The sequence below is a fragment of the Hibiscus syriacus genome, unplaced genomic scaffold, assembly GCF_006381635.1.
Source record: "Hibiscus syriacus cultivar Baekdansim isolate YM2019G1 unplaced genomic scaffold, ASM638163v2 tig00110890_pilon, whole genome shotgun sequence".
NCBI lineage: Eukaryota > Viridiplantae > Streptophyta > Magnoliopsida > Malvales > Malvaceae > Hibiscus > Hibiscus syriacus.
Window position 1 is genome coordinate 12,541,160 of NW_024062900.1, and position 15,445 is coordinate 12,556,604.

Consider the following 15,445-nt stretch of genomic DNA (forward strand, 5'->3'; position numbering starts at 1 on the left):
TTGTTTTGATACAAAGGAAGACTTGAAGATAGCTTTGTATACGAAATGTGTGGAAGATGGCTATCAACTAAAAGTTAACAAATCAAGCAAAGATCGTTTCGAAACAAGGTGTACGATTGACAAAAACTGTACGTGGCGTATGATTGCAAAGAGGATAAAAGATTGCGCAATGTTTCAAGTTAGGACCTTTATTGATAAACATACATGTTCAAGAACCCAAGTTTTTCCTCACCATAGACAGGCAAACAAAAAGGTGTTGGGTGGTTTTCTGGCTGAGTTAATGTTTTTGAATGGCAGGGTATATCGGGGACATGAAATTATGACTGACATGAATGCTCGGTTCAAGATTAGTATATCATATTCTCAAGCTTGGAGAGCCAAATGTTATGCCTTGGAATTGTTGAGGGGGTCGCCAGAAGCATCGTTTGCCCAACTGCCGGCTTATTGTCACAATTTAAAGCTGAAAAATCCTGGGTCGGTAACTCATATCAAAACAGATAGAGATGGACGCTTTGAGTTGCTGTTTATCGCCATTGGTGCTGCGGTTAGTAAATCAATATAATTCTGTTGACTCATTTCTGTTAGTTACATGCATTTAAAATTTAAATGATTATATTTCTTGTGTATATTATTTTGTAGATTCGTTCGTTTATTACTTGCATGCGCCCAGTTATTATAGTTGACGGAGCACATTTGAAAGGTCGATACCTTGGAGTAAACTTATTAGCAGTAGCCATGGATGCTAACAATGGGATATTGCCAATAGCTTACGGGGTTGGCAAATCTGAAACCTCTGATTCATGGACATGGTTTATGGGGCATCTTAGGGATTGCATAGGTCCTATTAGCAATCTGACAATCATATCCGATAGGGCAAACTCAATTGACAACGCTGTTAGAAGGTGTTTCCCAGATGCTTTTCATGGACTTTGTGGTGTTCATTGTATAGAAATCTAAAATCAAGGTCTGCTGGTATAAAAAGCACAAATGGACATACTGGAAGGCTGTAAAGGCTTATCGGGAAGTGGATTTCAATAAGCATATAAACTGTTTAAGACGTGTTTTGCCTCAGTGTGCTCAAACACTAGAAGATGTCGGGTTTGAAAGATGGTCAAGAGTACATCAACTTGGAGCAAGATATGGTTTCATGACGTCTAATAGTGCAGAATCAATTAACGCTCTAAGTCGTCATTCCCGGAAATTACCCATTACTATATTAATGGAGTTTTTTCGAGCCTCTATTCAACAGTGGTACTACAAGAAAAGAAACCATGCAGGTATTATTTCTTTGAATTCGTAACTTATCATATATTTTACTAAGTATTATTTATTTAAATTTACAGGAACATTGGAACATCGTGTTACACCATGGACTGAAAAAAAGATAACGAAACATGTTGTGAAGTCAACGTCATGGAGAGTTGAACCATGTTCAAACACTTTGTTTGAAGTACTGGATAATAACTTAAATGGGCTTGTCGATCTAAATGCAAGGACGTGTAGTTGTATGAAATGGCAAACATCTGGTTATCCATGTGGCCATGTTATAAAAGTTGCTCTTCATCTAAACCAAGATGATTCAAGCACATACGCTATGGATTGCTACACTACAGAAGTATATCGACAGACTTATGCCGAGATTGTCTACCCTATTTCACATCCTTCTGAGTGGGACATACCAGATGACTTACAAACAGTTTTGCCACCAACCATGGACAGAAGGCTACCTGGCCGACCAAAAAGTCACGATCGTATACCGTCTAAGGGTGAAGAGAAGAAGAGATCGACATGTAGTCGGTGCAAGGAAAGTGGTCATACAAGGTTGACATGTGGATCACCAGTGCCATCACAATCATCTTTTCCTCTACCAAATATGGATCATCATCAAAATCCAAAGCTCATATGGTGTCAAGAAAAAGGCAATCAAAATCGCAATCATCTTTAAAATCCCAATCACAACTGGCTTCACCTTTTGGGACTGTTAACTTAGGTGATTTTTAAATGCAAACGTTGTATTATGTAGATTTTATGTGTGAACTTTTAACATTTTCAGTTAGGCATGTATTAGTAACTTAAGTTTGAAAATTGCTATGATCTGTTCCAGTTGTTATCACTTAATAGGCAATCATCTTAATGTCCATCGCAACGCGGAAATTACTATCGCAATGCGAAATGAAAATCGCAACGAGAGAATCGCAATGCGAAAAGAAAATCGCAACGCTAATTTCGCAATGCAAAATGAAAATCGCAACGAGGGAATCGCAATGCAAAATGAAAATCGCAACGCGAATTTCGCAATGCGAAATGAAAATCGCAACGCGAATTTAATTTCGCGTTGCGATTTTCATTTTCGCGTTGCGATTCTCTCGTTGCGATTTTCATTTCGCATTGCGATAGTACTTTTTGCCTTCAACATAATGCAGATTGAAATCAACAAAATCAACCATTACATTTCAATCAATTAAACAAGCACAAATAAGAATTATGTTAACATCAATTAAACAAATCAACTTTTACAAATCACCTTTTACAAATCAATTAAACAATCAAAAAATAAGCAATAATTATTAGAGAAAATAACACTTCTACTATTGAATCAACTTTTGCAGCCATATATCATTTTCACGTAGCTCACTTCTGAGATTAACCTGCATAAACCAAACATTTGCTCAAACAACACTTTCTACACATCTAAAACCTACAAACAGCAAATTATTGAATTCTAGGTACTTAACCAAACATTTTCAAACCACAAGCCTATAAACATACCAACTGTTTATGGACATTTTTATAACGCGGATGCAGGTAGGCAGCGTCTCGTATATATCGATCTAGCCATATAATGTCGAAACCACAAGCCTACTGCAGCTCTATCTATATCGGTGGGAGGTAGATACTTTATACTTCCTGTGATCAAACGGTCCAACGCCAAGCATACGAGAGGACCACAATCCCCTCTGGGTCCTTTCGTTTGTTGTGGTGCGGTCTCGTCTCTGCTAACTGTAATATTGAGCTTCTTTGGCTTCTTGTTTCCAGAACGGGTCCAATAATTTATCGCATCCAAGTATTTAGCCAAATAAGAGCTCCATCCCTTAATAATATCTCTTAAATCAGCCAATGATATGTAATTTATCATGTTGTCATATACTATTGCCTTAAGGGATGGGATCTGAAGCTCGACGAGAAGCTAATGGTTACGTTCCAAAACAGGGATAAACACCTGCAATCATAAGTAATAATTCATTCATTTGCGCACTTATTTATGAATACCTTTAAACTCAATCTAAAATAAACACTAACCTTATCGACCTCCCACCATGCAGGATAAAGTTTAGCTTGTCCATTGCCCAACGCAAATGATTCATCTCGTTGATTCTTCAAGTGAACTGCGTTAAAAGCCGTCGGCATTATTGTATACCGTGTATTTCTTTTATTTTCCTTAAGTTTCCTAATTATTAGTAGACGTGACACCCACGCATCGATATGCTGTTTTACAAAAAAATACATATATTAGTGAATTACATTAATTTTTAAACAAATTAATCAAATGAAAATATAAGAAAAATATAAGACTTACCCCTCCATCGAAATAGCCATTGTCTTCGACCCCTAATAATACGCCCCACCAAGACCGATCAAGCAACAAATAGATATCATCATTGAGCTTGCATATGTCAGTGAAACACCCATGGCTTCGCTCATGTAGATAAAAATCAACTGCGGTCTTAGCCCAAAGGGTGTTATCCAGAATTGTGTCCGGTAGTTGTTTCCTCTCCTCTTCAGATACCGGTATGGTACTGGCCGGTAACTCATACGAGAGCCAACTTGAATCCATCATGTCCGGCACGTCAGAGGGTTTCTCAAGAATCCTACATATGACGCCATGTGAATCGGGCTCTTGAATGGTGGGATGGACCTTTTCAACGATGACAGTGGCCTCTTGAACGGTGGGAGGGGACTCTCGAGGAATGATAGGGGCCTCTTCAACGATAGGAGTGGAATCTTGAGGGATGATAGGCGAGTCGGGCTTCTTCTTACGGTGTCTTCGCACTATTGGGGTATACGGAGACTTAATAGCACGTGCACGCCGTCTGATGCGTGAACTCTGTCGTGCAAGAAAAAACCCGACGTAAAGCATCCACCTTATCGGTCCGCTAAATAAAAATACAAATATCAGTAAATAAACAGGCATGATATTTAAACAGTGAAAACAAAGATAAATATATTTCAAACTTTCAACCAAAAGACAAAACAAAGACAAATACTAACTTCACAGTGTTAAAGTAAAAAGTTTAGCAGTTTTGGCAGCAACCGAATAAATTTACTAAGCAATCTAAGTGAAATGGTTAATTTAAGTGAAATTACGAGTAAATTTATCATCAAGTTAAATATGGAAAATCTTAAACTTACCTCGTTGCGTAGAGTATGAACCTCATTCTGCAACGATACTACCATCTCACGTAGAGCGGCAACCTCACCACGTAAAGTAGACACCTCCACACGCCATGCACCATCGTTATCGCGTAGAGTACCGATCTCCTCACGCAAGGCATTGACCTCATCACGTAACTCCCTTGACTCATCCCGTGGAGGTGGAGAACAGGGAGATAGAAGTCGTGGCATCTTTGTCGGTCGCCTATCATGAGGTGATGGTGGAGAAGAGACTCGATGATGTGACGGGATAGGTGATGGCTCTCGTTGTAGAGGTGTACAGTCGGGTCGATCAGGTGATGGCTCTGGGCGAGGTGATGGCTCTCGAAGTGGAGGAAGTGGAGGCTGCTCATCATTCGTGCCATCAAAAAAACGCTGACTAGCTTGCCACCAATCAGTGGCAAGCTCAGCCTCCGTGGGTGTCAGTCTCATTAATGGAGTGTTGGCCTCCTAAAAATATAAAAACTAAAACAAAGTTAAACGTCTACTATTAATAACTTGTTTATATATGATAGTATTTGTGTTAACTTACATTATTTATTGTCGCATATGGTATTAAGTCTTCCCAATCCAACATACGTTTCCTCTTCCAGGAAATAGCCCTAGGAATATCATCTGAGGATTTTAATGCATATGTCCGCATGCTGGGGAAAGCCTCGAATATCCAAATCTACAAACAATATAATAACAAACATTAGTAATTGTTAATAATTAATTATAATTTTGAAAACATTATATATAGAATTCTTACCTTAAAGGCCCAAACAAAGCCTGACAAAGTGTATTTCGACCCATCGCCCCGCAAACTTTTGCGGTCATCAAAGGCAGACGACAACTTAGTCCAGGTAGCTTTCCATATATACGAACCCCACGGAAACAGATTCCATGCATTTAGGTCCTCTACCAATAATATTAGCTCCTGAGGAATAGGTTGTCTGGCCTCTCTGCCTAGAAAGCCGGCATACAAAAGTAGTAGAAGGCATACTCGGACAACATCGACGTCATTCATCCGAGTAAAACCATCTTTCTTATTAAACAATTTCTTCATGTCGTCGACGTGTAAGTTCGGCTTCTCTATTGACTCATCAGGAAAAACCCTGGATAACCATGATGGGCGGGTGATATGACGAGTGTACCGGCCTACATCATCGTGTCCGAATCGTAGACCAGTGATTAAGCAGAACTCCTTCCGCCCAAAACAAGTATACGCCGGTGGAAAATGAAACCATATCTCTTCCTCACCACGTTGTATACTGTCGGGTAGATCGCTAGTCATGGTCTGAAGCCACAAATGGGTCAAACTAGCATCTCCACCCGGATGCTGTACTCTCAGCCATGGCCCGAAGCAGGTTTCTTCAAACAATTTTCTTTGTGCAGGTGAAAGCTTCGAAGCAATTGTAGTGGCTAGGCTAACTTTATTCCTTAATGTCAATGAAGCCGAAAAAAGTTTCTACAAAAAAACAATAAACATACCAAGTTAGATATACCAAAAATTACACTGTCAAGATATACCAAAAACAAAACAATAAACATAAATAGTAGTTTATTCTTGAAACTAAAATTTGCAACACTGTTTTTGTCTTTTGGTTGAAATGAAAATCGCAACGAGATAATGAGAATCGCAACGCGGAAATGACTATCGCAACGAGAGAATCGCAACGCGAAATGACTATCGCGACCAGACAATCGCAACGCGAAATGAAAATCGCAACCGCGAAATGAAAATCGCAACGCGATTTTGGTTTCGCGTTGCGATTTTTATTTCGCGTTACGATTATCTCGTTGCGATAGTTATTTCCGCGTTGCGATTTTCATTCTCGAAACTATTCTTCTTCTGCATTACTTCAACCAAAAGACAAAGCAAAGACAAATACTAACTTCACAGGCTAAACAGTTTAGCAGTATTGGCAGCAATCGAATGAATTTAATAAGAAATCTAAGTGAAATGGTTAATCTATTATTGAAATTACCAGTAAACTTATCATCAATCTCAATATGAAAAACCTAAAATAATGCAAAAATTTCAAAATAAAAATAAAAAAAACTAACCCTCGGAGGTTGATTTTCCATTTCTGAATGATTGTGAGGGATTTTTGACTGTGAATGGTTGTGAGGGATTTCGCCGGCGATGGGGACGGAAATCTTCGGAGATGGGGACGGATTTCGCCGTAGAGAGTGAGAGATGGAGATGGGACTGAGTGTTGTGTTTTTGGGTTTGAGGTTATGAGTTGCGATTACTGTGGACGGTTCATTTTCCGATTTATTAAGAAAAAATACGTGTTTGGAATTTGAAAAAAAAAATACGCGTTAATACGAATGGCGCTATCTAAATCGCGTTGCGAAAGTCAGTATCGCGTTGCGAAAGTAAGTATCTCGTTGAGATTTTTTATTATCGCATTGCGATAGTCAGTATCGCATTGCGATTTTCTCAATTCGCGTTGCGATTTACTTATTCGCATTGCGAATTTCCCAATTCGCGTTGCGATTTACTTATTCGCATTGCGAATTGGGAAAATCGCAACGATACTGTAGACCATCGCAACGCGATTTTCAACTATCGCATTGCGAAAATGCAACGCGAATTTGCGATAATGGAGATCGCGTTGCGAATTAGCGATCGCATTGCGATTTTGTTGGTCATTTTGACAAATCCGGAAAAAATTAGTTAAAATCGTATATTATATGGGATTTTTGGTCACTGAGGTTATTTTCTCTTTTCGTTTTGCCGTTTTATTTGCCTTGTTTGCTTTACACGTTTTGGAATCGTTTGTTTTTTTTAGGGTGTTTCACAGCTGGATAGCACCTAGTTTTAATAATAGCTGATTCCTTTTTATATTAAAAAAATATTCGTTAATAGATCCACACATGATTTTGAAACACCCTTAATTTATATTACAGTAACTAAAATAGTTTATTTTTACATGTTTGTCATTTAAAACATATTAGATTATACATGAATATTAATTTAACATGTAATTTGATATATGAACATCGTTTTGGTGTAATTATATAATCGTGGGTTAAATGTACACTCAAAATTTTAATTTTAATTCAATTATAAATATAAATATATAAATTTGTTTTTATGTTTTATAAATATAATTATTTGTGTATGAAATATGTAAATGCTAAATGGTGAAACATCAATAATTGTATTAGTAATTTATAAATTCAAATTAAATTAAAATTACATAAGATCAACTAAAGAATTCAACTAAAAAAATCATGAATTTGGACTATTGAATAAAGGATTAAATTATATCAAATTAAAATAAACACATATATATATATAAAGAAAATTCATAATTTAATAGTTATGATAAAAAAATAAAATCATGAGTAAACAAATATATGTCAAGCATTTTATTTTAAAATTTATCTGAATAACATTACAGAATTAAAAAAATCACTATAATCATTGAGAATGCATGCGAAACACAAATGTCTTAAAAATTTATACAATATAATATCAAAATTTATGATACTACAAACTACCTATCATCGGAACATACAAAGAACACAATATGTTGCTGAATCCATTCACACTGGAAATCAAATATCAATAATGCTGGAACTAAACTCTCTTCCATCAATGAATTCTTGACTTGCATGAAATTTCCATGTTCATCAGAAAATGGAGATTTGAATAAACACAGTTTCTTTTCTTCTAAGATTTCTTCGAGTGTCTCCGAAAACCGAGAGCCAAAACTGTGAAACCAGCAATGGCTGCTGCTAAAATCTGCCAATATAATATGTTTGTTTGATCCCGTGCATCACAAGAAACAATGAAAATCAACAAGAATCCGAATTTTTCGTTCATTCATATATTCACCTTTAAAAGGTGCATTAGATGGATTTGGAAGTTCGAACCCGATACTGAAAATTCAAAGCAAAAATGGTAAGATCACTAACCTTCATATCTATCCCTTGACGGGTCCATTGTGAAAATGATTTTATCCTCTTGAACCAAGATGTTTGGGGCATTAGAATCACAACAGTGTGCTGATTTCTGCGCGGCATTATCCTCTGCAACGCCAACTGCATTGTTAATGGCGTCAGAGATTTTCTTACTTTTGAACGCCCTTCATCTAGAATCTGCACCCCACAAATGATCAGAGTAAGTAAATCATTAGCAGTTTTACTCAATAAGATAACTTGTAATAGAACATATTTTCTGGCAACTCTGTGCAGATTAACTTCCACATTTAACTCGGTTCATATTTTCTCAATATATGCAACCTTTCCCCTTATTCTTCCACTAACCTTGAAAGAAGTTCCGATATCACCAGAATAAATCCGTGATTGATAACTGCCGAGAATCTGATTTAGCCAGTAATAGTTTTCCTGCAAAGTGTAAGACTAAGTTAGTAATTAGTTCATATGACAAGCCGACTGCATAAATTAAACTGTCTTAACATCTTAAATCTTAATCATTATGGTATATTTAATTTTTTTCATATTTTTTTTTTCATAAACTCAGGTTCTTTAAAAGATCATATCCCTATGTTCAAATGGACGAAGAGTTAGAGTAACACTGAGATGAAGATAAGTAGATAACTTGTTTTACTGGTAAGATAAAAGATGGAGGTTTAAGATTCTTTGCTTAAATGGTTTTTAAATGAAATAAACACTGAATGCATAAAGTAGAAGAAGTTTAACCTGCAATCCATTTTCATGGGCTCTCTGTTCAATTTCGAGTATGGTTTCAACATCTTGATCTGAGGGCCCTTCCTCTTGAAGACGTAGTATTTCATTCAAAGCAAGATCAACCTGTTAAGAAATATTGCACGGTTAAATGTGAGTGTCACATATGAGTCTGTATAAGTATACTAAACTCTTTTAAGCTTTCCTATGCAATTAGAGGGTCTTTAGAAAATCATTTCCCCATACCCTGAAAAATTTTCCTGGTGGGAATTGGATATGGATTCTTTACCAAAAATGAATAGTCGTGATCGATAAAGGTGAAAATACTTACCAGTTTCGATGAGATTTTTGGATCGCAGGAAAATTCAATTCGAATGTTACCGCAAATATCTCCAGTTAGACATGGTAGATCACCATCAATGAATTCTGAAACACTTGCAGAGTAGATCTGGGAACACAGAACAAAATTGTTCAAACAAAATTGGCTGAAGAGTAAGACAAATGATACCAATGTATTTAAAGGATCCATAGAGTTCATATTCTGATACCAATGTTTTGGACATGGATGTTAGACACGGATATTTAAAAAAAAATAAAAGTTGAAGCAGCATAGATACACGGTACACCATACCTGGCCATGTTTGAATCGGAGAAGCTGAAGTAGTTTTGTTTCTAGTAGTTTGGTTAGGAACCCTGTATAATGAATCTCTTCTTCCTATAATTTCATTGTTCCAACAGAAAGATATTGTAAAAGTCAATAATAGAATCAGGTTTCCATTGATGGACTTCTAATAATAGATAAATTGGAAGAATAACAAACCATGGCTACATTCTTCAGCTCTATAGGAAAGCATATCTGGACCATACATTGAGCTTCGATCATGGGACTGCATACGATTTCTCTACAAGCGCATCACATATCAGAAGAACACAATGTGAGCTCCATGAAACTATTATCATCGGACATGCATCTCTTATGTTACTTGGACTCAGGTGTGAATATCGAATATGAGTACATATTCGACACACATGCATGTTTTTCTTGTGTTTTTCTATGAATTTGGAGGTTCCTTGGAATGGAAGTTATATCTCCATACCAATGTCCGAGTACATGTCAAACATGATACTTAAACTAAAATGAAGAGTCAAAAGTTGAAACCGCAGTGAACTTACCTAGTCATGGATTTAGGATATTTAAATGGAAGGCCCTTGATGTAGTCAGAGTTATAATGGAGAATAGGTTGAGGAGGCTTTTCTATTCCACCCTGCATGCAAAAATCAAGAACTCATAACATAATTACAAAGCATGAATTCCTAGAATGGGGAGGTAGAAAAAAAAAGGATCTTCAACTTACCAAATACTTCAGTATCAAAGGAACTGCAACTGTGGGATCGGTTTTCCCAACGATTACGACAGTAAAAGTCGACGGGTCCTTAAAGCAAGTATTGAAATATTCACATGCTTTTAATAGATTGACTTTCTGAAGATCATTTATTTCAAAAGGCTGCAAATCAAAAGTAAATCTTAGGTTACAAGTATACTACAAGAAGAATTTTTGCAAGTATCTCGATGTATTTGAACATCATTGGAAGGTTATGTTTTTATATCGATGTCGATACTTCGAGAAAAATAAAGAGTCAGAGACTCGGAGTAACATGGATACTAATCATTAATACCCGGAAAAAATAAGAGTTCCCATAGTTGATCTCCCTTGCTCGCTTAGAAAATGAAGTGTAGGGATCCCTTTCTCGGGCAAGAATTGCTTCCTCTTTCACTTGCATCACTCTTTTCATGACTTCATCATCTGGTGTTACTTTTGTTGTAAAAAGTTGGTAAACAAGCTGCCAAAAGGAATAATCAGAAACTAGTGAGTGATTTGTTTTAGAATTTAGTTGTTGATGTATAAGATAACAAAAATGAAGAATCGGAGTACCATAGGTAATCATTGATTGAATAATATTTTAGAATAAAAGGAAATAAAAAAAAAAAGCAACAGGTTCACTGTTAACAGAGTCTAATAAAGCAAACCTGAAAGGCAATTTCCAAGTACAAGGGTGAACAACCACCATAAAATGTTCTCTTGTAAGATCTGATCCCTATATCCACATCAACTCTCTTACCGGCCAGCATATCCATTAGCACCGATGGTCTATGACCGAACATGCCAATTTCCTCTGCAATTGTTGATCCCATTGAAGATGAGAAATACTTGCTTTCTGGGAGTTCAGATAAACCACCATAGGAGAAACCGGTGAAAAGAACCTATTGAAACAACAATGTAAGATTTATATGCTTCACATGAACTAGTAATCAAATTAAGGCAGTCATGACTTAAATTCCAAGAAATTAAAGTTAAATGGCTTTCAGAAAGTACCGAGGTTTTTAAAGTTTTTCCATGAATTTGAAAGGTTTTTGGAGGGTTAAAATTTTACATTCAACGTGTTAGATACAAATATTTCAAGGAAAATGAAGAGTCGGAGCAATATTGTGTGTTTCTAACTACTGATACTGCCAGGCACATAGAAACCCAGAAAGCATGTATACCTGGTCATTAAAGAAATCTGTACACTTATAGCAAACACGCATGCCATTTGATAGAGTCAATTCAGTAGCTCCAATATTTACATGCTCTCGCTGCTCAACAATGTTCCTGAAGAAAATAATAAAATTCAGATTATAAACCTAACCTTAAATTTTGAAGAAGTTATCTATTAATGCCGAAAATGGGATATGCAAACATGTATAATTAAAGAATTTTAGAGATAACAAAAAAGGCTCGTTTAGAAAGGCACTGGTAACTTATTGAGCTAAATTTGGTTAAAAGTATCATCCCATATTCCCATTAATTAATTTTGATTGTTGATTATTCAAAAATAATAATAATTTTTATTGTTCTACAATACTTCATAAAGTTTAAAACAGGGCCATAATCAGACAGTAGACTGGCTATAGATAGAAGCACCTGGTGAAACTTAGAAGCTAAGTTACTCATTTAGAAGCTAAAGCTAGAATATGTCAAGTTTACCCTGTATTTGGCTTTGAGTTGATTATTTCTTCCGGAACATGTTCATCATCCCAAGGAGAAATGCTCCTTGTATTCTCAAGCTTGTTGATCTTCATGACAATATTTTTCATGTCATCGATGACGGAAAAAGCTTGGGGTTCAACTATCTGTATGACACAGCTACATGATGTCCATAATTTCTCAGCAAACTTGGATACCTCTGATGCTAATATATCTATGTAAGATAAAATCATGAATTGAACAAGATATTATATGAGATTTCAATTATTTTCTTATTTTGAAGCTCCTTAAAGCAGCAAAATTTAAGAATGTTGGTACATTTCACTGACCAGGGAGAATAAACTTGTGGAGCTGAGCTTCATATTCTATCCCAATAATGGGTTTATTATCAGTGAAGTGCTACAAAACAAAAAAACACGATGACATGATACATTTTCCATAGGCTGGTGCTTTAGGTTTGGATTGAATAAAATAAAAACAGGACCAGAGGTTAATCTGGTCGGACTGTCGGTGACCGTTTATCACACACCTGTGTATAATCATATCGCAAGCTGCTTGATTCCATTTGATCACGTTCCAGATATGCAGATTCAATATTCGACATCAGTAGAGCTCGAGCGACAGATATTTCACGTTCTGAGAATCCATGAAGTCGTACTCTTGCAATCTGCCATACGATGCATGAGAAAAAGATTAAGAGAAATTTAAGTACACAAAAAACAAAGGACAAAGCAAATCAGAATGTTGAAGGAAAAAAATGGCAGACCTCCATAAGCATGGATTCAAGGGCTTCTAAAGTCCCCTTTTCTTTACAAGATGAAGTCATTATATAAGCCTTTAAATCGCGAACAAGAACATATGAAGCAATCGAACATGATAAATAGGGCGCATCCTTTCTTCGGGAAATCCGAAACAACCTTCGATTCAGAGCAATACGGAACATGGATTTCACCAGCATTTCCCTATAGTATTTCACTGTCTTCATTCCATCTGCTTGCATTTTATAGCTAATCACCACTGCGGACTTTTTGCAAACAAACATTCACATCAAAGAATGTATATTTCAACATGCATAAGCACGAAAAAGTTGAAAGAACTAAAGAGATTACTAACCCCGGAAGCTTCAGGTTCAACAAAATATGAAAAGCGAGGATCCTCGTGGAAAGGAACTTTAAACTGGGGTATCGGTGGAGGGTCAAATGCTGAATATTTATGCCCAAAGTTAGTCTTTATCAATTCAATGACACTCTGGATAGAAAGCAAAAAAGATTGGTTAATTTACCATAACTGCTCATTCCAGTTGGAGAAGTTTGTAAATTAGCAGAGACCAACCTTTGTATCAGAGAAATCTCCAACAGCAATCACTGCCATATTGGATAGATGGTACCATTTTTTATAGAATTGCTTCAAAGTTTGAGGAGAAACAGTTTTTATTACATTTTCCAGTCCAATCGGTAATCGATCAGCATACTGCAGTTAACCAGGTTTGAGAAGCCATGAGCCAAATGAACAATGTTCATGATTGATTACTTGCTTAAAATCATTAAAGACTTGCATGATGCATGGAACAACAGTGTCCACTGTCCAACATATATTTGGACATGATGAGGATATGATCCCTTATGTAAAAAATCTTCAAAAAAAAAATTAGTATATCCATGTCGGATGCATATTCATATATAACACTCATGTACCGTACATATCTAAATATGGATTCGAGAGTATGACCCTAAATACTTAGGATTTGAAAACATTCTTATTGAAAAATATACTCTTATCCGACACTTACATTTGAATCTTATTACTATAGACCCTTCCATTTTGACATATTTAATTGGTGCAATATTAAATGGAAATAATGATTAGAAGATGTTTAGTGTTGAAATTCTTTCAAATATGTTTCGTGCAACTATATTTGCATTGCAAAAGCACCAAATTTGTAAATGTACTGATAAATGGTTTAATAGAAATGAATGAAGGTTCATAAAAGATTAGATTCAGTAAATTTACCTTGGAGCCTTCCATCATCAATGTCCAATACGCATCAAGAATCCTTCCACTAGCATTTCGATCATCTCTATACTCTTCCATAACTGCTCCTCTCTCTTTCTCCAAATCATCTTTCGAGAGCCGAATCTACATATCACAACTCACAAATGCTTTAAACTAAAAGAAGAAAATACAGAACGTGATTTTATGTTTATTCTTTTTCACGGTTTTTTATGGAAGTATTTGTATCATATATATATATATATATATATATATTCAAATATGGGTATATTTCTTTTGGGGGGGGGGGTGAAGAGCATATGAATTCGGTGATACCTCTGAACTAAACTCAGCCAGGACTTGAATAGCTTCAGATAAAAGCTCAGGCTTGTCAATGGGGATCAACAATTTGTACACAGTCTCATCAAAGGATGTGGATGCGTTCTGACAAGGTCCGAATTCGGCTCCAATACTTTCGAGGAATTTAACAATGCTGTGGTTCGTGTATTTCTTTGTGGCAGAGAAGGCAAGATGCTCAACTATGTGAGCAACTCCGCGCTCATCTTCCTCTTCCAAAATCGAGCTGCCATGAATCATTCAAGAACCCCAGATTTATCCCAAAATATTCATAAAACTGGAATGGAATGAAAGAGGGAACTTGACTAACCCGACTTTGACAGCAAGAGCAAGAGAAGCTCGTTTCTTCGGCTTAGGATTACACTTGACATAGTAAACGAGGCCGTTTTCAAGCCTGCCGTAATCCACACCAAAAGGTAGAACATCAAACTCCTTATCCAACTCCATGTTCATTTCCGGAGGCCCAGGGCTGAGCTGAGAGCGGTGGGTATGGGGTGAAAGCAAAGGCATATTTGGGGTTAACAAGTGGGAGAAATGGAACAGTCATGGTTTAGGATGTATATGGGATGGGAGCTGTTTGTTTTGATGGAAAAGTCTTTTGTCAAATAAAATAAAAAAAGTGAGCTCGGAATGGGAAGAAATCTGGTTCAAGTCAATAGGCAAACCATTATTTTTCCTTTTCTGTTACTTCGTAGCATTTGCGTGGAATCCGCGTGAAAATGCATCCATCCATCCATGGCCCCACCATTGAATGATTAACCCCTTTTTCCCCTGCCTCGAAATTTCTGCCCCCTCATTTCTCAATCATTCCACAATGTCTGGTGACACTCAATAATAGTTTTTCTTTTTCACAAATAATTTTCACTTACGACGCTTGCTCCTATTACGTATTAAATCTATAATACATGGGAGAAGAAAGATATCAATTGGGAGCTTTTATTTATTTATTCTAAAGATTCTTGATAATAGTAATTTAGTAAAAAAATATCTCAAGCCTT

The 15,445-nt window shown here is 36.3% G+C and overlaps 1 protein-coding gene across 3 annotated transcripts; it reads right to left on the reverse strand.

Moving 5' to 3' along the window:
• Nucleotides 1-7,944: 7,944 nt before the first annotated feature.
• On the reverse strand, nt 7,945-15,076 carry LOC120144810 (zinc protease PQQL-like). Of its 3 annotated transcripts, none has more exons than XM_039158773.1 (21): nt 14,758-15,073; nt 14,427-14,673; nt 14,112-14,237; nt 13,434-13,571; nt 13,215-13,349; nt 12,868-13,125; nt 12,631-12,768; nt 12,431-12,500; nt 12,102-12,315; nt 11,621-11,726; nt 11,105-11,338; nt 10,753-10,917; nt 10,431-10,580; nt 10,249-10,340; nt 9,896-9,977; nt 9,707-9,790; nt 9,407-9,523; nt 9,091-9,201; nt 8,695-8,775; nt 8,340-8,526; nt 7,945-8,163 (listed from the first exon to the last, which is right to left on the reverse strand). In XM_039158773.1, exons 1-21 carry the CDS (start codon nt 14,955-14,957, stop codon nt 8,099-8,101), a joined length of 3,000 nt encoding a protein of 999 aa, XP_039014704.1. In that variant the 5' UTR covers nt 14,958-15,073; the 3' UTR covers nt 7,945-8,098. The 3 variants fall into 3 exon arrangements, 2 of the variants coding, with proteins under 2 accessions (XP_039014704.1, XP_039014703.1); XM_039158772.1 differs by having other exon boundaries at nt 8,097-8,170; nt 8,344-8,526; XR_005518062.1 differs by lacking the exons at nt 7,945-8,163; nt 8,340-8,526; nt 8,695-8,775 and having other exon boundaries at nt 9,896-9,972; nt 14,758-15,076.
• Between the last annotated feature and the right edge of the window lie 369 nt (nt 15,077-15,445).

Excerpts from the sequence above, each read along its gene's own strand:
- LOC120144810 (XM_039158772.1), bottom strand. The coding sequence starts at position 14,957 with ATGCCTTTGCTTTCACCCCATACCCACCGCTCTCAGCTCAGCCCTGGG. Across the intron at positions 9,791-9,895 it reads AGCTGAAGAATGTAGCCATG|GAAGAAGAGATTCATTATAC; the intron begins GTTTGTTATTCT and ends ATGAAATTATAG. Across the intron at positions 8,527-8,694 it reads ATATCGGAACTTCTTTCAAG|ATTCTAGATGAAGGGCGTTC; the intron begins GTTAGTGGAAGA and ends TGTGGGGTGCAG.